Raw genomic sequence first — 24,256 nt, 5'->3', positions numbered from 1 at the left:
ACATTATACAGAGTACAGTCAGATACTTGGTCTAAATTATAGCATTGCACCAAAAGAATGTCCTTGTGGTCTTGTCTCCATTCGGATCCTATAGCGTCCTATATATGCCAGTGTTGTTTTCGTCGACTAATACTGTGACGAAAAATGTTCGTCGACTACCTTTTTTCACTAACGAGAACTACATAAAAACTAAGCCATGATGACTAAAACTATGACTAAATATACTGTCGATTTTGTCAACAAATATAAACTAGACTAAAATGTTAGGAGGGGACTAGAGATCCAGTATAAGTCATTTTACCAACCCGGCAGCCATTACGACGGCATCAAGGCCCGCCAAGATACATTTTAGTCGACTAAAATCACCTGTAGATTTAGTCGACTAAAATCTTATGATATTTAGTCGACTACAACTAGACTAACTAAAATATTCCGGGTGTCTAAAAAGTATAAATGAAAACTATTCAAGAGACTAAAACTAAAATATAAATTTGCTGCCAAAAACAACACTGTCCTATAGGCTACTGCAGTACTATACTGTATCTATTGCACAGTACAGTACCGTATATATACAGACAGCATTCCCTTCTCCTTTAGATCTTCCCCCTCTAGCTGTTGAATCTTCTAAATCCAGGCTCTAGTAGACTCTGTTCTATTCACGACCTCACCAAACCCCCATGCTCGTTATGCTTATAGTGGCTCAAGGCAGAGGACAGCAACTTGCAGTGCATGCAGGGCCTGGTCTTCACGATGTTATTATTGATGGTTCTGTTGTGCTGCTTGTAGCCTATATATTGTTCTGTACAACAGTGGTTCCCAAAGTGGGGTCCGGGGACCCACAGGGGTCCTTGAGGGAGTTCCAGGGGGGTCCCCACCCAGCTAAATGATAGTTTGGAACCAAATAATGGACCCAATTATGGGTCTGTAACTCTGAGAGTGTGTACAAATTGGTCCTGGATAAGGGTCCATTTGGTTCCGTTTGTCAAGGGATTTGCATGTCTTATAATGACAGTTGGTATAGGGCGTTCCACATTTTAATTGGTGCGGACATAATTTGAGTCCCTTGTTTGTGCCGAATCTGGGTTGCACATGGTTTGCTGAACTATATCCCTCCTCTGGTGTTGTGGGTGTGGACTTCGTTGATCAGTCCATAAGTTGGTCATCACTCTGCAACAGCTAGGGATGTTTGTACAGCCATTGTATGTTGTGAGTGAGTCATCATCTTCTTCACACAGTCCACACACACACACACACACACACACACACACACACACACACACACACACACACACACACACACACACACGCACACACACATACACACACACACACACACACACACACACACACACACACACACACACACACACACACACACACACACCGCCTGCCTATGGCCTTGGCTGGCTCTGTTGATTTGAATGGTTATTCAAATGAGGCGTGTGCGTTTGTGCGCGTGCGCGCCTGTGCGCGCGCGAGTGATTGTGTGCGTGGGTGTGTGTGTGTGTGTATGTGAGTGTGTGTGTGGGACTGTGTGTGAAACCAGATGTAGTCTCCGCCCCTTTTTACAAACAGACAACCCCTCAGAGGGATCGCCGCTGTGTCAGCAATGGGGAGTTTGACTGTGTTTTGAGATTCGACTCTTTTGTACCAAAAGTTGCCAAACCAAAATCTCAGAATTCACACCATTATTGTCTTAGCGTTATTATAGTTCTCACTAATAACGCTAGTAACTTGTACTATACATGTCATCATATTGATTGATTTAAATATTTATTAACGGTTTGCAGAATTACAGTAGCCTACATTTCGAGCACAACTCAATACAAAAACTGTTAACTGTGAGTGGACGACCCGGCCAATAAAGCACTCCACTTGGTTACAAGAGGGTCCACCTTTTGTTCAATTCATCAAAACATTTAGAGATGTACAAATAGACACTTCTGTCAAATAGAAATAACAAGTCGACTCATGCCCTGAAAAAGGTTGATAATTAACCACTACCATACAGCTGCAGACATACATAACAGTACCCACCTAATTATTTAAATGCCCTGTATATATATACTATCAGGACTTCACTTGCAGGATCGAAGGACAACCCTGATCGGAATCGAATTCACATTTAACGGATCGTTTGTGAGTTTCACATTACTGTCCCATCCCACCACACACACACGCTGGGCTCAGGCAGGCACATCTTCGCGCACACACACCACCATTCACCACCATGCTCAGCTCAGTCAGTAGAGCGTCATTCTCTGCATGATATAAACCAAACACATGGCATCTGCCTGGTATAAACTCAGCTCTCTTCATCGGAGGAAGCCTTTTCAGCCATTTTATTATCGCTGCTAAATCCAACACCATTCTAGATATAAAAGTCTCGGTCTCATCATGGAGCATAATGGGGAATATGACTTGAGTCACTGACTGACCGAAGCGAAGCGGGGACCTTTAAATCATTCTGAAAGGGACAGCGGCGTGTGGGCGACACGACAAGGAATATAGTCGGTGTGTGACATTTGATTTAAGTGGTGGAGGGACACCCGTCTCTCTCTCTCTCTCTCTCTCTCCTCCCACATGTGGAAGCATTGAGCTGAGCAGCAGTGATGCCTAACAGGGGAGGCAGGTTGTGGCGCTGAACCGTAGCGAGGAAGAGGTAAATAAATCACATTTATTCATTCATTACTTTGCCCTTTTCCCCCCCTGTAGGCCTACAGAGAAATCGGTGTCTTATTAGAAGAGACGGCAATTGTAAGCTACTATCGTTAATTAAGTTAACTCTGGGACTGGGAGTGTACGAAATGTAACCAAATGGTCCGTTTGGTTACATTTTTCTCAGAGAGAGTTGCAAATGGATTATCACCATTCATTCACCAGTGGGGATTTTGACTGTGTTTGAACACAATCGACTCTCCTCTTCTCGCCTCTGCGCTTGTGAATGTGTTGGTGTGATACTATCGGTGAATCGGATTGTGTGTTTAGATGAAATCAGAACGTGAAGGACTTTAAATCGCCATGAGACTGAAAGACACGAGGTCAGTCAGGTTGGAGAGAGAGAGAGAGAGAGAGAGCGAGAGAGAGCGCTGTGTGCGCAGGTGCGTGAATGTAGAAGAGCAGCATATTTATACTGTATAGTAGTGAATGGAGGGTGTGTACACTGACTGTGTGTGTTGAGGGGGGGGGGGGGGGGGGGGGGGTGTGTTTGACAACAGCTAGCTATAATCTTTTATTGTAGTATAAAACACTAAGATGAAGGGGTGTGTGTGTGTGTTGTAACATGTTGACAATGAATGATTGATTGTTAGAAACATAGATAATCGTGTCAATCTGGGTGAGAGCACCGTGTGGGCTGTCAGGGCTGGGATCTCTAGCCACAAGCAACTCATTTCTAGTTTTAATTTCTTGAATCTAGAGTTGCAACACCAACCATTGACATTCACAACCCATACTGTACATCCAAACTAACGGCCCTAACAGATAGAACCTATCTGATTATTATTATTATTAAATAAGGTTAAACTCACTATTAACATTGAAGCTGGAAAGCTTGAATATCCTTTTTTGTTTAATAAAAATGTGATACTTTTCCGTGAATAAATTCCGTGCCGCCAGTGTCAGAGTTTGGAAGCGCTCGTTTGCAAGAACGCAATGTCCTGCTCGCCTCTTGCTTTATATGTGCAACTTTGAAACGGGTTGTACCTACGCAGGACCGCTGAGTGATTTCCAACGAGCGCTTCCAAACCTCGAACAGCGAACACTTCTAAAAAATGATCACCTGCATGGAATTCATTGACCAAAAGTAGCTCATAACATGTCTATGGTGGTGCATTTTTGTGCAACGAAAAAACTTTGCAGATAGGATAAGTCAAGCTTTCCGTAGCCTATACAACTGCAATGTTGTAGCCCCTCTCGGAAACCCCCCGTAAAGATTCTGACATTTGGATGTACTTCAAGGAGGGTATACCTCTTCAGTTCGTTAGCCCACTATAGGACGCAGCTGTACATACCGTCGGAAACGTCATCTCTGCGGCGTTTGAGTGATTGTGATATGTTTCAAACGAAGCATATGAGAGCTATAGGAGACAACGGAAACGTCTGAGAATCTTTCCTTTGGCGCAGAAGCCGTACTTTTAATCCGTGTTTGACCGTTTTGGCAGCTATGAAATTCTCTCTTCCTTCCTCCTTGACTTCCTTATTGACATCCCATTGTACCGCCTCCAGCACCGACAGTGGCTATATAGCTTCGACAGAGCAGATCAGAGGCAGGAACGTATAGGGACGGCAGTTAGCCACTGTCTGTGCTGGAGCACAGACTGTGAACCGTCGGACCCGCGTGAGGAAACCGCAGCAAAGACGTTTCCAAAGTTATTTATGTCTGTGTACCATGTTACTGTAGCAGGTTAGCGCTGGGACAGGACCCCGTGGGTAAAGTCTTAAAAATGTCAGAAACTTTACGTACCATTGGGTTCTGACTCGCGGGGCTAGACATGTTGGTGAGTTTAACTTTGTTTAATACAATCGGATCAGACCTTGTTTGGAATGCATAGGTTGTCAATGGTTGGTGGTCGCAACTCTAAATTCAAGAAATTAAAAGTAGAAATTACAATTCTTCGCGGCTTCGCGACATATCTATTGATGATAGTGTGTGTGTGTGTGTGTGTGTGTGTGTGTGTGTGTGACTAGGCCTACTGACTGACAACTCACTACTTTTTCATATTGGCTGTGTGTGTGTGTGAGAGAGAGAGAGAGACAATAGGCCTAGTACTGATCACCTGAATTTCCAAATCAGGAATGCAATATTGTTTTTCCCAGGCCAGGCTGGCTGTTCGCTCGGGTTCGCCAAGTGCCAGCCTGAAGGTCGCGGCCTTAAGGCCTATTCATAGTCTGGTATTTTCGGTGGTGAGGTGACCACCGCTCCGGTGGTGATCTGACCACCGGAGCTGAAATAACGTTGAGCGGTGGTGAGTAAAAACAGAGAGAAGGGCTGGAGCGGTGGCGGTGGTTTGCTCCTCACCGCGGCTTGTGACGTCATGTTGTAGTTCGGTGGTCACCCCACCACCGAAAATCCAGACTATGTATGAGCCTTTATAGTAACAAAACTATAAGGAACAACAAGCGCTCGTCTTCCCCAGCTCTCCAGGGGGAAAACCATATAGCATCTGGGGAAATAAAGCTTACCTCACATTAGCTCTATTTCTCCTGCAAACGGCAGTGAACAGTATCTCTACCGGGCTCAGGGACAATGTCAACACTATACGGTATGCTACTCGTGTGCGACTGGAGGAAGTGGCGAGCTACACAAACGGAATGAGACAGACGAGGGCCATCGTCTGTCTCAGAGGTGTTGTTTTGTTCCTTCATAGAGGTGCACTGTTCTAGTGTGGTTCCTTCACAGAGGTGCACTGTTGTAGTGTGGTTCCTTCACAGAGGTGTACTGTTCTAGTGTGGTTCCTTCACAGAGGTGTACTGTTGTAGTGTGGTTCCTTCACAGAGGTGCACTGTTGTAGTGTGGTTCCTTCACAGAGGTGTACTGTTGTAGTGTGGTTCCTTCACAGAGGTGTACTGTTGTAGTGTGGTTCCTTCACAGAGGTGCACTGTTGTAGTGTGGTTCTTTCACAGAGGTGTACTGTTGTAGTGTGGTTCCTTCACAGAGGTGTACTGTTGTAGTGTGGTTCCTTCACAGAGGTGTACTGTTCTAGTGTGGTTCCTTCACAGAGGTGTACTGTTGTAGTGTGGTTCCTTCACAGAGGTGTACTGTTGTAGTGTGGTTCCTTCACAGAGGTGTACTGTTGTAGTGTGGTTCCTTCACAGAGGTGTACTGTTGTAGTGTGGTTCCTTCATAGAGGTGTACTGTTGTAGTGTGGTTCCTTCACAGAGGTGTACTGTTGTAGTGTGGTTCCTTCACAGAGGTGTACTGTTGTAGTGTGGTTCCTTCACAGAGGTGTACTGTTGTAGTGTGGTTCCTTCACAGAGGTGCACTGTTGTAGTGTGGTTCCTTCACAGAGGTGCACTGTTGTAGTGTGGTTCCTTCACAGAGGTGTACTGTTGTAGTGTGGTTCCTTCACAGAGGTGTACTGTTGTAGTGTGGTTCCTTCACAGAGGTGTACTGTTGTAGTGTGGTTCCTTCACAGAGGTGCACTGTTGTAGTGTGGTTCCTTCACAGAGGTGCACTGTTGTAGTGTGGCTCCTTCACAGAGGTGCACTGTTGTAGTGTGGTTCCTTCACAGAGGTGCACTGTTGTAGTGTGGTTCCTTCACAGAGGTGTACTGTTGTAGTGTGGTTCCTTCACAGAGGTGCACTGTTGTAGTGTGGTTCCTTCACAGAGGTGTACTGTTGTAGTGTGGTTCCTTCACAGAGGTGTACTGTTGTACTGTGGTTCCTTCACAGAGGTGCACTGTTGTAGTGTGGTTCCTTCACAGACTGCCAGCTGTCTCATCACTTCACACTGACTGTCTGAACTGAATGGTTGACTGACTGACTGACTGATTAGTAACTGACTGACTGACTAGTAACTGACAGACTGAATACTGACTGACTGACATTTATCGACTGTCTGACTGACTGAATAGTGACTGACTGACTGACTGACTGACAAGTTACAACTGACTCTGTGTGTCCGTCTGACTGACAGGCTGAAGCTGCATTGACACCAAATACGTCAGTCGATGGATACAATTAAATTCTCACTCAGCGGAGAGCGAGAGCATGCAATGCAGCCGCACATTTGACGAGTGCAGCTTAACTGACCAGCCGGACACTGACGGACTGACCGACTGCCAACTGACTGACTCACCCATCTCTCTATTGCAGTCCTCTGTGGTATAGAGTGCATTCTGTGTCTCTGCTGTCAAGCTGATCGAGCAGCTATCTTTCAGCGAAAGCTTTCCCCACAGTAACAGAAAGCAGAAGAGACGCTAGTAGTAATCCGGTCAAGTGGTTCAAGTTGTGCGTCACATCTTACCTGTACTATTGCATGGGTCTTCAACAGGGGGGGGTCCCTTCCAGTTACTACTGGAAGGGACTACACTACTCTAAATGTGTCCTTGTGTGATAGGAACTTTTTTTTCTCCTTTCTTTTCTTACAGTAACCCCTTGGGAACGTTTAGCCAAAAATAAGAGGTTTGGTGTGGACTGTAGAGGGAAAAAGAGCTGACCAAGTACAGAGCCAAAGGTCAAGTTTACTTAGGCCTCATTCTGTGTGTCATGGCCGCCTTAATGCATTTCCAATGGGAGTCACATGGTTTGATGACACATGGGGGGGGGTTGCATGTTCTCCCCGTGTCCCCTAGGGTAGATACCCTCACAAAAACATGCAGTAATCCTGGTCACTAAACTACCTCCCCCTGGCCGGCCGGGGAGTCTGATGGAGGGGAAAGGAACTGGTCGTCGGAATAACATGTTCCTTCCAACGTGCTGCGTCCGGCCCGGGGGAAACGCTCCCATGTCAGGTGAAAAGAAGCAACATCAGAGGTCAGTCCGCTGCCCCCCCCCCCCCCCCCCCATTACATTAGGTAATTGACACTGGGTGGAAAAAATGGGTTGCAAAATTGTGGGATGAAACATTTAAAAAAAAAAGAAGAAGAACGTTGTGTCATGAAACCATGTGACTCCCATTGGAAATGCATTGAGGCGGCCACCCATGACACACAGAATACACCGGACACAAGTGTGTTTTAGGAGGTGAATGAGGCCTTAGGTATTGAGGGTTTAAGTGGTTAACTGCCTGAAAATACATCCACCGCAGATAATAGTGCTGTCAACAAACACAAAAAATCAGACCAGTCTGAAGTGAGTGGTGCTGTGCTGTACTGTACTGTACTCGTGCTGTAGTACTGTACTGTATACAAGCCCTCCTCCCTTGGATCCACTGCTTCATCTCTCTCAGATAAGGGGTCCCTGTATTGTATTGTATTGTCAGCAGTGGTAAACAGGAAGTATGATGTTACTCACGACGACACATTAGGCCTACTACTAGTCTGACCTCTGTGACCTCTGTCACTGATGACGTGTTTTTAAACGCCTCTCTCTCTCTCTCTCTCTCTCTCTCTCTGTGTGGTGACTATCATATAGTTACTATGGTTACAATGCCTTTTGTTTTGTGCTTTTTGTTTTTTCGGGAAGATGTTCTTTGCAGAACATATACCTGAAAGAACGGCAAAAATGTGCAGATCCACAAGGTCAAAACATGTCTCTTCGTGGCGCCTTTTGAGCTTGTAGATCTGCTATTTTGGATACTAGTCTGTCAAGCTGTGTAGTATGATCAAACTAGAGCATTAATTTACGAAAAGACACAAACAAGTTCAAACATGGAGATAAGAGGTTTCTGCCAGACTGTGTGTGTGTGTGTGTGTGTGTGTGTGTGTGTGTGTGTGTGTGTGCGTGTGCGCGTGTGTGCGTTGAATTACATTCAAATGTATAATATATCTCTGCTGTTAGGAAAAAAACACTTTTCAGAAAAGGAAAAATATAAAACTTAAGAAATTAAGAAAAGCTTTTTTTTAAACAAAGCAATACTGCCTCATCAAAGTTGGTGTTGTGACTTAGTTTATATATTGTTACTTTCTTTGAATGAGAGGGGAAGAGGTGGTGGAGTTGGCTGTTTCAGCAGACCGTTTGGGGCTTTGTGCAAAGCGCTTTTGACTACTTTTCATTGGTTAAATCTCGGATGTAAAGGTTGTTCAATAGCTAAAAACCCCCCAAAAAACCCCTAAAAGAATGGAATTAGGTTAGGTGGTTTCCTCTCTACAGCAACGATATCCAATTGACTCCCTGGTGGAAAAAATCTGTGAACTGTGCTGTGGGGACGGTCGGATGAAGGAAGAAAAGCAAACGAGAAACAGGATATATAGCCCATACTTCTCTGATACAGTAGTAACCTGATATTCATCATGGATATTTGTTTTGTACTGTGATTCTTCTGGGAGATCATCATGAGTGAGGCCTCAGCTGACTGTCAAGGCCAAGGTGTTGCAGACTCTTGCAGTATATACCGTTCAGTGCTTCTTATAGGCTTTGTAGTTCCTCTTTAGAAGGAGATATAGGAGAAAAGAAACATGTTCACTTCCTCATTGTTTGATCACTTTGAAAAAAAAATCTTCTAAATCCTCCTAGTTTTATGAAATAAATATTTTCACGATTTTTCAAAAATGGCAGACCTACAAGCCACTCGGTGGCGCGCTATGAGCTTGTAGATCTGCTATTTTTCAATAGCTAAATTATAACATATTTTTTAAAACACCAAAAGGGGTTAATCCTGGCTTAATCCTACTTTTAGTTGGCTTGGCCCAATACTATACTCAGTCCTCTTGTTCCCCCCCCCCCCCCTCTATACCAAATCTCTTTGCTGACATTTATAGCTAGCTGATCACAGCTTGTAGATCAGCTAATTTCGCGGAATGTTTGCCAGTTATGATGAGATGCCCAATGCCCATTACAGGGATGCTACACATGAGTAGGTGGATGGAGTGAGTCACAGTCATGGTCCTCATTGTTCAATGAATTAATGTGGCCAGTTCATGGATATAATAGTCTTGTCTTACTCCCTGACGCGGTCTAAAACCAGACTAAAATGTTAGGAAAGGGACTAGTGGACAAGAGATCCAGTAATAAGTCATTTTATACTTGGTTGCATGCTGAAAATAGCCAATCTACAAGCTTGTAGATTGGCTATTTTCAGCAAGTGTAAAAACAGTCATTACGATGGCATCAAGGCCCGACAAAATACATTTCAGTCGACTAAATCAACTGTAGATTTAGTCGGCTAAAATCTTGTGATATTTAGTCGACTGAAGCTATAGACTAACACTAAAACATTCCAGGTGGCAAAAATTAGGACTAAAACTAAAATCTAAATTTGCTGCCAAAAACAACAAGGTTGTACTTTATTGTTATACATCTTGTGTACAGGTACAGGTCCTTACAGACAATGCAGCAGCATATACAGTAGAATTCAAACGACAAAACACAGCAAACAAAGGGATAGAATAAGGCCTGACTCACACCTTCACAACAGATTGATGTATAGCTGATGCATGAGACTCGTTTACTGATGCAAGCTCGCAATTCATTTCCAATGGGAGTCACATGGTTTGACACAACATTTTTGTTGTATGAGGGGGGGGGGGGGGGGGGGGGCAGTCGAAACACAGCCGGAAGCCGTACAACAAAAATGTTGTGTCAAACCATGTGACTTCCATTGGAAATGCATTGGGAGCTTGCATCAGTAAACAAGTCTCACACATCTAGCATGCATCAATGTTGTATATATGCTAGATCGAAAGGTGTGAGTCAGGCCTAAAGGTCATTACACACTGGCGAATTAGCGACGCGATGCGAATGAGCGATCTGAAAATGCGAAATATTGCATGTTGCAGTTCGCCTGCGAGTCTCTGCAAAACACGACACCAGAGCGAACAAATAAAGAGCGACGGTCGCATTTTCGCACATTCGCCACTGATGTGGAAGCTTGCGTGGACTTCAAATTGTTTTTTTTTTTTATGCGAATTATTCGCACGAATATATCGCTTCGCCAGTGTGTAATGACCTTAAGGGTGCAAGAAAGTGCATGCATTCAAAGAGTAAAAAATCACACCCGTGTGAACTGAGTGTCGCAACTCCCCTCTCCCCCTGCCTCTCTCTCTCTCTCTCTCTCTCTCTCTGTAATTAGCAGGCAACAGTGCAACACTACCTCTCTCTGTCTGTTTCTGGCACAACAGCGCCACTTTTGCCCCTACTGGTTCTCTAAACATCGGGACATAGTCACATAGGGACATTGCTGTTCCTTGGAGTGGTTGCACCACTCAAAAATGAAATAAAAACTAACATCATTATGTACAAACATGTGCATGTTTTCCCCGTAGTAGCAAAGTTAAGTAAACTTTATGTGAACAGCTTCACAGTAGGTAATGTTCATGGCTCTATGCTAGGGTAGTTTGTTTTATTTTTTATTGTGGGGACAGTCTTTGCTGAAAAAAGCCAATGGACAAGCTCGCAACGCGTTGTTTCTTGCGAAAGCTTTCCCCACACAATACGGATCCTCATGCTGGCTGGGGTTAATGCTTTGTGCTCCAGTCAGATAAAGACTTCCCTCTCCAGAGCAACATTATAGTGACTTCCTCCTAGGGGTGGATCCCGAGACGTTCCAAGGCCCAGTGAGTCGGATGTGTTTCCTCCATCTGCGCCTTGGTCTTCCCCGGGGGGGGGGGGTCTCCTCCCAGTGGGACGTGCCTCGAGGACCTCCCTATAGGGAGACGCCCCGAGAGGCATCCTAACCAGATGCCCCGAAACCGCCTAAGCTGGCTCCTTTCCAGGTGGAAGAAGCAGCGACTCTACTAACTCCGCTCTAGTTGTTTATGTTATTCACTCTAGTTGTTTATGCGAGGGATAATGAACAGTGAGGCGGTCGTTCATTCTGAGATAAATCCTGATGGAGTGATTGGACCCCACGATGGGAAGTGGTGATGCAGCATGTGAGAGGATGCTGTGTGTGTTTGTGTGGTGCTGAGGATGGATGTGGTGTGGTGCTGAGGCTGCGGGTTCATGATAAATGTTTTTATGTGATGTATTCCCATGCATATATATATATATGAACACGAGGCTGCTGTACTTTAAATACCTCATACTTTAAATGCTTTTTAGTATGAGGTATATAATTACTAAGCATTTAAAGTGGAGGTCCCTCCCTGGCATTATATTTTCAAATGTGTCAATTTGGGGTGTATCCTTGACATGAATACGTTTGGGATGTATAGAGGGAAACCTCAGTGATGCAAATGAGGTGGTGAGAAGGGGTCTTGGGAACAGTGTGTCCTTCTAGCCATGGCACTGACATCAGTGCAGTGCAGTGCAGTGCAGTGCAGTGCAGTGCAGTGCAGTGCAGTGCAGCCATCATTTATCACCTCTAGTCGGCGGAGAAGTGGTTGGACCAAGTACATTTACTCAAGTACTGGTAAATAAATGGTAAATGGTGCATTATATATATATATATATATATATATATATATATATATATATATATATAGCGCCTTTATCCAAGGGTGCTTTACATAGATTGTGCATTACATTCACACACACATTCACACACACATTCACACACACATTCATACACTGTACTTGAGTAAAATTGTTTTTTGAGTACAATTACCATATTGCGCCGAATATAAGACGACTGATTATAATACGACCCCCTTTTTTTTAATGATATTTCCTTCGGAATTAAAAAATAGTTTTATTATTCAGGACGATAGGGTACTTTGCTTGAGTGTTTTGCAATTTGACATTACCTGTATACTTCTAACTTCACTATGCATCTCGGAGACAAACATTGTCCTTTTTTTTTTTTTTTTTTTTTTAACCCCACTACAATTATTTGAAAACCATGGCCCGGCCATTAAGCTGCCTGGACCGCTGAGCCCCTGAGTGTACGTCAATTTTAAATTCCAGACTTTTACTTTTTAACTAGAGTATTTTGCAGAATTTATACGTTTACTTAAGTAAAAGTCACACCCGTGTGAACTGAGTGGTGTTCACACGGGTGTGAACACCACTCCCCCCCCCTCTCTCTCTCTCTCTAATTAGCAGGCAACAGTACAGCACTATCTCTCTCTGGCACAACAGTGCCCCTACTGGTACTAATGGTCATACTCGTTCTCATTACACATGCATAGGCGGACACATAGGTGAACACATGGGCGGACGCGGACATTGCTGTTCCTTAAGAGTGGTTGCACCGCTCAAAAATGTGACTATATACTTTTCCCACCACTATTAGTAGTAAATTGTCCTATCGGCTATACTAACTGAGATTAATTTAAAGGGACGGGTTGAGATTAGGCCTGTCACAATATTAGTACATAATTGTCTTAATTGCTATTAATTGAGATGATCGCAATCGTTTTGTCGTCATCGTTTCCACCTCGAAACATTTTCATATACTTTCAAAAAGCTGAAATGGCAGATCTACACGCTGCATTTGTAACGTGTTGTAAACTTGTAGATCAGCTATTTCCGCATTATTTTTACCTTTGTTTGTATAAAGATAATTAATATGTCAGAAATGTTCTTGTATATTTCAGTTTTTTGTGCATTTCTTGATCACCGGGCAAACGGAAATGTATTCTTTAATCGCACCAGTGTCTTCCAATGTTCGATGCCAAAAACACAATTAAATCGTTAACTGCAATTATCTGTGTGGCAACTCATCGTCAATTTAACCCATTAAGGACCCCGACTCTATAAATGTCTTCTATAAATCATGACAGTTTTCTATGTCAGTGTTTCTCAAACTGTTTCACGTCAAGGAAACCCCCACAGTTATCTGTATCCGGCCGCCGACCCCCATCTGAAAATGTTTTGTCCCCCCCCGCGCAGAAACAAAGATTTGACGTTCGCTGTGAAAGAATATATATTCACAGATTTGAGCCACATTTTCACAAATTTTCAAAAAAATAGCAGATCTACACAAGCTCGTATAGCGCTATGAGCTTGTAGATCTGCAAAATTTTCCAACAGCTGAAGTTTAAAATAATGGTTGAAAGCTAATGCGTTTCCCCGGTCTTAATGAGCCTGTCGAGGTCTGGCTGTTCTGTTTTTAGGGTGAATGTATCATGGAGTATATTATATGCCCCTAATCAGGTAGAGATGTAGCAGCTTGAGAGACGCTTTAGTGCAGATTAATCAAGAGGGGATTGTCACAGCAGGTGGTGATTGTGTGCAGAGATGCAGACAGACAAGTCGTCTACTTGTGGTCACCCACAGCTGCACCTCATGATTTGATTTGATTTTGGTAAGGGATGATACGAGTAGAATTGGGGCGGGGACCTCTTTTGGGTGCTGCAAGCATTCTGTTATAGCTATTGACAAATAGCAGATCTATACAAGCTCATGGACTTGTAGGTCTGCTATTTTAGAAAAATCGGAGAAAAAAAATGCGGCACAAATCTTTGAATAGCCTACAAGTACCGGTATATATTCTTTCAGAGCGAAAGTTTTTTTTTATTTTTCGACGTCAGGCCTAAATGAGTTAAACCCATTTAGACCTGAGGCTGATTCTAAAAATTCTGAAAAACCGCTGTGATAGAATATCCAATCCAATGATTTGCGGCACATTTTCAAGATCTTTAAAAAAAAAAAAAGCAGATCTACAGGCTCGAGCACCGAGTGCCACGCTATATGAGCTTGTAGAACTGCATTTTTCAATAGCTTAACCCATTCTGACCTGAGATCAGATTCATACGAGGTTTCCACTGGGACACACACTGGTCTGATTAACCCATTCTGACCTGAGATCAGATTCTGAAAATGTCAGTCGCTCTTCGATTTTTCAAAAATAGCAGATCTACAAGCTCATAGCGCGCCACCGAGTGGCGCGCTATGAGCTTGTAGATCTGCTGTTTTTCAATAGCTAAAGCATAACATGATGCCAACACCAAAATGGGTGCCCGCCCAGAATGGGTTAAAGTATTAGTATATCATAATGCTTAAAAAAAACCCAGAATGGGTTAAATCTAAGTTAAAAGTTGTTCACATTGTAATGTAATGAAACACTCGACGGCATGATTTGATAATACATCGTCCAATAAATTACAACCATATGGCACCGATGGACCCCCAAATTGACACCAATTAGCCTGCAGACCCCCATTTGAAAAGGTATGCCAGGGACCCCCCCCCCCCCATAAGAGAAGGTTTTTACGGCTCTAAGCAGTGATTCTCAACCTGTTTAATTTGAAGGACCCCCCCAGGTTTGACATGCATTTGTCTACGGACCCCCCATTTAATGACATTTCTATCTCTGGGACCCCCCAATTTATATTGTAAAATCAATGTTAATTTAACTCTGAGAGTGTACGAATGGACACAAAATGGTTCCCATTTGTACACTCTTGAGAGTTACAGACCCATAAGGGTCCATTTGATTCCAAACTATCATTTAGCTGAGGGACGGACCCCCCTGGAACTCCCCTCAAGGACCCCCTGGGGGTCGGTCCCCCGGACCCCACTTTGGGAACCACTGCCTTATGGGTCCATTTGTATATTATCGTATACACTCAAATGGAACATATGTTGCATTGATGCCGTGATTTGACTGCGTGTTCGTGTCGTTGGAGAGGATGAAACATCCGGATGTCATTCAGTACGGCATGGGTTAAAAGGACGTGTACAGTATGATAACGGGATTAGTGGAGATATACTAGACTGTAGTATAATACTGTATCTCTCTCTCTCTCTCTCTCTCTGTTAGTCCATTCTGGACGGGAACCCCTTTTTGGTGCTTTAACCCATTCTGACCTGAGATCAGATTCATACGAAGTTTCCACTGGGACACACACTGGTCTGATGAACCCATTCTGACCTGAGATCAGATTCTAAAAAATGTCAGTCGTTCTTCGATTTTTCAAAAAATAGCAGACCTACAAGCTCGTAGCGCGCCACTCGGTGGCGCGCTATGAGCTTGTAGATCTGCTGTTTTTCAACAGCTAAAGCATGACATGATGCTGAACACCAAAAGGGGTTCCCGTTCAGAATGGGTTAAAGCATTATGTTATACTTGTTTAGCTATTGAAAAATAGCAGATCTACAAGCTCATAGCGCAGCGGCACTTATAGCTTGTAGATCTGCTATTTTTTGAAAAATCGTGAAAGTGTTGGGCGGATATCTTTGAATGTATATATATTCTTTCAGAGCAAACGTTTTCAACGCAAGTCTTTGCTTCTGGTGGGGGGTGGGGGTTCGGGGGACGGGGACGGGGTCAACAACATGTTTTTGGGGGTCCCGGCGGCCAATTTCATATTCTTTTTGGGGCTATCCTTGACATGAGTCGCTGACATGGGAAAACATGAGGTATTTTTAGAAGGCATTTGTAGAATTGTCCTCCCCAGGTCTAAATGGGTTAAAGGGATGAGTCACTATAAGTTGAGGCCTGCTTCCCGTATAGTATAGTTACCGGTTGTTATAGCAACCGTGGAACATCATTCTGACCCGAGATCAGATTCATACGAGGTTTCCACTGGGACACACTACTGGTCTGATGAACCCATTCTGACCTGAGATCAGATTCTAAAAAAATGTCAGTCGTTCTTCGATTTTTCAAAAAATAGCAGACCTACAAGCTCGTAGCGCGCCACTCGGTGGCGCGCTACGAGCTTGTAGATCTGCTGTTTTTCAATGGCTAAAGCATGACATGATGCTAACGCCAAAATGGGTTCCCGTTTCAGAACGGGTTAACCCATTTTGGGTGGGAACCCCTATACAAGCTCGTAGCGCGCGCTATACGAGCCTGTAGGTCTGCTATTTTTGAAAACCGTCAGGATCTAGAAGACATTTTTTTTTTAGAATCTGATCTCGGGTCAAAATGCGTTTAAAGTACCACCATTCTTCTGTGCGTTAGAATCTGATCTCAGGTCACAATGGGTTATATCAGTCACTGCGGGGCAGTCTGGGAGGAACCCATCGTCCCAAAAAAAAAAAACCCAGCGCCTCTTCCGGATGGTGCGCCTTTTGTTGTCATTCCTCATGAATATACAACTCTAATACACGTTGCACTGGGAGTCGCCGAGGGCTAGCGGAGCTCTGAATGTTTCCCCCGAGAGATTATAGTATCGCTATAAGGGGGGTGTCCAGTACGACCAGATTCTGCTGGCGGTCGCACTGGATTGCTGACCCAGTACAACCACATTCCTATGTTGCTTGTACTGACTATAGTGTTGATTATGACGTTTAGTTTTAGTCCTATATAGTCTTTGGGAATAAAACTTAATTTAGTTTTAGTCATTATTTCGGTCATCGGAAATGTTTTGGTGTTACTAAAATATCATCAGGATTTTAGTCGACTAAATCTACGGTTGTTTTTTGTTTTGTTTTTCGTCGACAGAAATGCAGTTTTGCAGGCCTCGATGTGTGTTGTAATGGCAGATTTTTATGCAGTTTGTTGCATGCTGAAAATAGCCGATCTTAGACCATTTTTAACCAAGCATAAAGTGACTTGTCTTTTTAGTTCTCTCACATTTCTAGTCTAGTCTTTATTGGTTGACGATATTGTCAAGGTATTCAGTCATAGTTTTAGTCGTCGTAGCTTTTAAGTTTTCATTTAGTTTCTATTCGGTGGTCCTCAGTGTAAAACGGTATAGCCCACTTAACATCTTTCGTCGTAGGTTTAGTCGACGAGATTTATTTGGAGTGGACTGCCCAGTACAAGCACATTCCCATGGCGGTTATTAGGAGATTTGTACAACATTTTGACCAAACGGTCTTTGTCATCTGTCTAACATAATCTATCAGACCCACAGGTCGGTCGGTCGGTCCGTATATCTATTGATTCCTTGTTTTATTTTCTCCCCTGCAGTGTGGCATCATGGGAGGTGGCAGATGGGCCCACCGGCTGTGACACACAGACACACACACACGCACGCACACACACACACACACGCACACACACACACACACGCACACACACGCACGTGTGATACGCCATGGAACAAGGCTTCAGCTTCAACACACTGGTGAGTATGACTGAATGCATTTGTGTATACACAGATACAGCGCACACACACACACACACACACACACACGGTGAAGTCAATTCTCCGAGCCAACATACAGTGTATTGTTTTAAATGCAAGCCAGAGAACGTTCATGTTGCCGGCCATGTTTAAAACCTCATATATGATTGATGGATGTATTGGTTAGAAATGACATTACGTCTTTGTCGAGATCCCCATGATTCTGCCCGTCTAGTCGACGCCTCACCGGCAGGGGGCATCGTTTGGGCTCTCGGGTTCACATTGTAGGACACATTAAGGGTTTTCTGTTAACCCATTCTGACCTGAGATCAGATTCATACGAGGTTTCCACTGGACACACACTGGTCTGATTAACCCATTCTGACCTGAGATCAGATTCTAAAAATGTCAGTCGTTTTTCGATTTTTCAAAAAATAGCAGACCTACAAGCTCGTAGCGCGCCACCGAGTGGCGCGCTACGAGCTTGTAGATCTGCTATTTTTCAATATAGCTAAAGCATAACATGATGCCAACACCTAAATGGGTTCCCGTTCAGAATGGGTTAAACACCAGAAGAGTTGCGCGAATGTTCAAGATATTAAAAAAATAATAATATATATCAGACCCGTCGTCTGAACCGAGTGGTGCTGTACTGTACTCCTGCTGTAGTACTGTACTGTACTGTACTGTACTGTACTGTACTGTACTGTACTGTACTGTACTGTACTGTACCTGGCGCGTGTGTGTGTGTGCTTGTGTGTGCGCTTGTGTGTGTGTGTTCGTGTGCTTGTGTGTGTGTGTGTGTGTGTCAGGCTGTGCAACAGTGACACTTGGTGGTCAACAAACGCTATTTCCTCGGACGGACAAACCCAGCCAGGGACACACATTGCCGTCTATAGGAGCGGCTATAGCCCCGCTCAAAGTTACCGTGTGGAGGGGGGGGGGGGGGTCCCCGGGGGAAACGCGGAGGAGGAGGAGCGAGCCGGTCCGGTTTCCGGCGTCGAGCCCAATTCCCCTGTTCCCAAACGGTCGCGAAATTACAGAGTTACCGTGTTGCAGCTTTTTCCGTGCTCGAACAGACACGCACAAGGACACACGTATGCTGTGTAATGGAGCGTATAGGCACCGCTCAAAAAATATCCATGAATTCAAGCAAGGCTCCGTGGGGTGAGTCATCGACATAGAGGAAAGTTATTTCGGGGGCGAACTATCCCTGTTAGGCCAATTTTGGAGGAAATAAAATCCATATGGCTTTAGAGAAAAGCACCGTGCCAAGAACCACCAGGATTTGCATACTGGATACAGGATTTAACCCATTCTGACCTGAGATCAGATTCATACGAGGTTTCCACTGGGACACACACTGGTCTGATTAACCCATTCTGACCTGAGATCAGATTCTAAAAATGTCAGTCGTTCTTCGATTCTTCAAAAAATAGCAGACCTGCAAGCTCGTGCTATGAGCTTGTAGGTCTGCTATTTTTCAATAGCTAAAGCATAACATGATGCCAACACCAAAATGGGTTCCCGTTCAGAATGGGTTAACCACTTTCAACCCTGAATGAACTACTGGATTCTTTTAGAAGGCATTTGTAGAACAGGCCTCAGATCTTTAAAAGCCATTTTGGGCCGGAAACCCCTTTTGGTGTTGTATAAGCATTATGTTATACTGTGTAGCTATTGTAAAATAGCAGCTTGTAGGTCTGCTATTTTTGAAAATGTGTCGCAAATCTTTGAATATATTCTTTCAGACCTAATTTATTTTACTCAAATCTTTGCTTCTAGGAGGTCCCCGGAACAACATATTTTCAGATGGGGGGTCGACGGCCAATTACATATATTTTTGGGGGTCCTTGACATGAAAATGTTTGAGAACCGCTGACATAGAAACAAAAAAACTGTCGGGAATCGGATTTAGAAGGAATTCGTAGAATCGAGCTCAGGTCTAAATGGGTTAATGGGTTGAGCATGGATTACATTTCTCGGTGGACTGTTTTCAGTCATTTGGAGATGTCAGCATTTCTTATTTTTAAGCCTATAAACGAATATAAGCCAATGTAGTCTATTCTAAGATTAGAGCATTTGAACCTATATGGTCAAGTGTGGGTCATGACCGAAAGAATAAGGTCACGAATCCAAGCGGCCGGAATGAGTTTTCTCCGACGGGTGGCTGGCATCTCCCTTATATTAGAGAGATGTGGTGAGAAGTTCAGTCACGCGGGGGGGAGAGTAGAGCCGCTGCTTCTTCGCCTGGAAAGGAGCCAGCGTAGGTGGTTCGGGGCATCTGGTTAGGATGCCTCTCGGGCGTCTCCCTATAGGGAGGTCCTCGAGGCACGTCCCACTGGGAGGAGACCCCCCCCCCCCCCGGGGGAGACCAAGGCGTAGTTGGAGGAAACACATCGACTCACTGGGCCTCGGAACGTCTCGGGATCCCCCCCAGGAGGAAGTCACCAATGTTGCTCTGGAGAGGGACGTCTGGAAAACTCTGGTGGAGCTGTTGCCCTCGCGACCCGACTACGGATAAGCGGTGGAAGATGGATGGATGGATGGATGGATAGTCTATTCTAAGATTAGAACCATTTGAAGTGGTCAGACTACTGTAGTATACATGTATGTAATCTGGCACCACTGCCGTATCAGGCACAATTAGTCATTACGTAATTTGCACGGACGGTGCATACGCATCGAAATTGGTCGGAACGGCTGGGACGGTGCATACGAGTCCCGGGCGAAACTAGCACTTGAAGTAGTTACAGTGCATGTGTATCAATATTGTTGCCGTCAGGCGGAAAGAAGCCTTTTCGTCTTACACAAACATTAAATTCCCATTGACAATGAATGGGGAATTTACGTCACATATATGTGGGCGAGCAAATCGGCCATTTTTGTCCTACACAAAGATTACATTTTCATTGACAATGAATGGAGAATTGGATACCTACTACTATTGGCGCTCAGACTCGGGAGTACTCGGAGGCTCGCCGAAGTCTCACGTAATGGACCTCCAATTTTGGGGCCATGACTGACCTGTCGTCATAGTGACGTCATAGACCTGGGTGCTCAAAAACCGGACCGCGCACAATTTGAAAAGTGACAACTTGAAAGACAATGGATAAGTTCCCTTTTCCTTTGATCCAGAACAACCCAACGGGATGGGGTCCTTGTGCCGTCCCGGAGAAGTTCAAAGACATGCCCTATCAGCCCTTCAGCAAAGGAGACCGCTTGGGAAAGGTGGCCGACTGGACCGGCATGACGTACACCGACAAGAGATACACCAAGAAATACTCCCCTCAGTTTCCGGACGGCGGTCTGTTCGGCTGCGCCCCCGCCGCCGCCGACGACGGAGACGAGAGCTTCAAGCTGGTGGTCACCGCCCGGCCGCCGAAGACGGCGTACTCGCGCCGCCCGTACCTCAACCGAAGGTGGCCCAATAACAAGGACCGCAGGAACTTGCCTCATCATTCCAACCCGCCCAACGGCGCCAAACGTCGGAAGTGGTTCCAGAAGTCCCAGCTGAAGCCCCGGTTCTCCTCCGTGGAGGTGAGGAGCGACTGGGAGCTGAAGGAAGAGATGGACTTCCCGCGGCTGAACAAGATGAGGTACACGGAGGTCTCGGAGCCCGTCGACCTCGAGTGCCGCGGCACGCTGAAGCAGTACGACAAGGCCTTCGACCGCATCAACACTCGCAACGAGAGGCCGCTCAACACTAGCGTCAAGAGGGAGAGCTTCCACACCGTCACCACCTCGGACGATCCCGTCATCCGCAGGCTGGCCAAGACCCGGGGCAACGTGTTCGCCACCGACGCCATATTGGCCACCCTGATGTGCTGCACGCGCTCGGCCTACTCCTGGGACATCGTCGTGCAGAAGGTGGGCGACAGGCTCTTCTTCGACAAGAGAGACGACGGCGACTTCGACCTGCTGACCGTGAGCGAGACCGCCAACGAGCCGCCCCAGGAGGAAGGCAACTCGTTCAACCATCCCCGTAGCCTGGCCGCGGAGGCCACGCACGTCAACCACGACTTCGCCCGGCAGTGTCTGCGGACGGGACGGGAGGACTACAAGTTTCCCAACCCCAGTCCTTTCCCGGAGGAAGACGTGGACAAGAGGGACGCCGCCGCCGTGACGACGACCACCTCCGTCGCCTACAGGTACCGCCTCTGGAAGCTCGGCGAGGACGTCGAGCTGGTCGCCCGCTGCGAGCACGACGGCGTGACGACCGGCGCCAACGGCGAGGTGTCCTTCATGAACATCAGGGCCCTGAACGAGTGGGACTCCCGGCACTGCAACGGACTGGACTGGCGCCAGAAGCTGGACTCCCAGCGGACGGCCGTGCTGGCCGCCGAGCTGAAGAACAACGGCTACAAGCTGGCGCGCTGGGCCTGCTGCGCCGTCCTGGCCCGCTCCGACTACCTGGCGCTGGGCTACGTGTCCCGCTGCCACGCCGCCAGCCCCGCCCGCGGCCACGTGGTCCTGGGCACGCAGCGCTTCAGGCCCGCGGACTTCGCCGTGCAGATCGGCCTGAGCATGGAGAACGCCTGGGGGATCCTCCGCTGCCTCGTGGACGTCTGCCGCGCGCTGGCCGACGGCAAGTACGTCGTCCTCAAGGACCCCAACAAGCCGGTGATCCGCGTCTACGGCCTGCCCGACGGCACCTTCAGCTCCGACGAGGAAGAGGACGACGAGGAGGACGACGAGGAGGAGGAGGAAGATGAGGAGAATTGACGTCACATACTTACCCTTCGCAGTGTTCAAAAGCTATCTCCTCATAAAGCGCCGGACGCCAAAGCAGACCACCAGCCGCCAAACAATAGTCTTTGGACTCCCAAATGAATGCCTCCCTTCCACACTCAGGCCGGCTATGCATTTGTTTAATACAAACCTTTTCACCCCAAACACCCACACCCCCGAGGCTTCCCTACACGGAACACAAAGCAGTGCTGCCTATGCTGTTGCCCCAACAGGGCCAGAAACAAGGCCAACAGGCCCACAAACAAGCCCTCAGTGGTTCCCAAACCTTTATTCAAGTCAAGGACCCCCCGAAATGACACCAATTAGCCTGCGGACCCCCCCCATTTGAAAGTATATGCCAAGGGGACCCCCATGAGAGGAGTTCTTTACAGCTCTAGCAGTGATTTTCAACCATTTTCATTTCAAGGACCTACCCCCAGTTTACCATGCATTAGTCTACGGACCCCCCCATGTAATGGCATTTATATCTCTGGGATATTTTAGATTTTTGTAAAATCTGTGGTAGTTTAACCCCGAGTGTACAAATGGAACCAAATGGACCCAAAACGGGGTCCATTACAAACCCGGTCCGGCATTTATTGAGACCCCGAGTATCAATAAGCGTTTGGCTCGTCGAGCCCGTTATGGGGTATAGCCCCAGCGGCTGACGTCATGGGGGTCATGGGGGTCGGGGGTCATAACGTCATGGGCCGCTCTCTATGAAGGGGGCTTGGACGTGGCTGGTGGTTGCGTGGTTATAGTCATCGTTTTGCCGTGTAGTAACATAAAAAGAAAGACGAGAGGTGGAGCTAAATGCAATAATGTAGCCTATACCACAGTTGTTGCATGCACGGAAGGGAGCATTTCGACAATGCATTAGACATCCGTCCATAATGCATTTTAATGCACAAAAAGGCAGGGCTACAACCAAGACGTGGCGTGAGCTTGTAGTTTGGCTATTTTCGCTGCGTGACACCGCCGTACGATGATGTATACATTACGCTTTTAAAGTGACGGTACACAATGAACAGTTCCCTCTGTCTGTTAGATAGGTAACTGTATATAAGGCCCTAGTAAAATGTAGTGGAAAGGGATGTCTTGGTTGGTTAAAATAAAGAGAAGATTATTAAAATATAATAAGATATAATTATGCATATTCTGTTTCTAGGTGTGTGTGTGTGTGTGTGTGTGTGTGTGTGTGTGTGTGTGTGTGTGTCTACACCTTAGAACTGTTTACTGGCATACAAACTCTCACAGCTGGCCGATAAAAATAAGGTTCTGTTCAGAATGAATTGTCTCCCGTCTTTCCGCAAAATAACAGCAAATGCTTGATAGTAGTGGGCTCGATAAGGAGCTCGAAGATCGGCCATTTTCAGCATGTAACCAAGTGTAAAATTACTTTTGTTTATACTGGATCACTTGTCCACTGGTCCTATACCTAACATTTGAGTCTAGTTTTTAAGTCGTTGGTGAAATTGTCAATATGTTTAGTCTTATAGTCTTCATAGCTTAGTTTCCATTTCGTTGCAGTGTTGACGAAATCAACACTGCCAACAGGCAATAAGTTGTTGGGTCCAGTGAACCCATTTATCCAATTCTGGACGGGAATCCCTTTTGGTGTTGTTGTAAGCATTATGTTATACTTTAGCTATTGGAAAAATAGCAGATCTTGTAGATCTGCTAATTTTTGAAAAAATCGTGAAAATGTGGCGCAAATCTTTGAATATATATCCTTTCGGAGCGAACGTTTTTTTTAACTCGAATCTTTGCTTCTGGGAGGGGGGAGGGTGTCCCTGGAACAACATATTTTGAGACTGGGGTCGGCTGCGGCGGCCAATTAACATATATTTTTCGGGGGGTACCTTGACATGAACGTGTTTTGAGATGGAAAGACGACTTGACATAGAAACATGAGGGTTTTTCAGGAAAAAAACGTTGGCATTTAGAAGACATCTAAGTAGAATCGTCAACCTCCGGTCTATATAGCAGCGGGCTACAGACATTGGCATTCCACTCATCAC

At 45.7% G+C, this 24,256-nt stretch overlaps 2 protein-coding genes across 3 annotated transcripts in view; both read left to right on the top strand.

Annotated features, from left to right (window-relative positions):
• Nucleotides 1–2,310: 2,310 nt before the first annotated feature.
• stambpl1 (STAM binding protein-like 1) overlaps nt 2,311–24,256 on the top strand; it is a 47,848-nt gene continuing 25,902 nt past the window's right edge. For both annotated transcript variants that reach the window (XM_080789517.1, XM_080789516.1), the window contains exons 1-2: nt 2,311–2,662; nt 17,348–17,504. In XM_080789517.1, the coding sequence (XP_080645643.1) occupies nt 17,475–17,504 (30 nt within the window). In that variant the 5' untranslated portion in view covers nt 2,311–2,662; nt 17,348–17,474. The remainder of the gene's footprint in view (nt 2,663–17,347; nt 17,505–24,256) is intronic.
• Nucleotides 20,613–22,229, top strand: LOC308333076 (eukaryotic translation initiation factor 3 subunit D-like; the record flags this gene model as incomplete). The annotated part of the gene is made up of 1 exon (XM_080789272.1): nt 20,613–22,229. The coding sequence occupies one exon, from the start codon at nt 20,613–20,615 to the stop codon at nt 22,227–22,229; it is 1,617 nt and encodes a 538-aa protein (XP_080645398.1).

This window comes from Protomyctophum bolini (assembly GCF_963924005.1).
Source record: "Protomyctophum bolini genome assembly, chromosome: 18".
Classification (NCBI taxonomy): Eukaryota; Metazoa; Chordata; class Actinopteri; order Myctophiformes; family Myctophidae; genus Protomyctophum; species Protomyctophum bolini.
The sequence above is the reverse complement of the archived record's forward strand: the minus strand, read 5'-3'. Positions and strand labels throughout refer to the sequence as shown.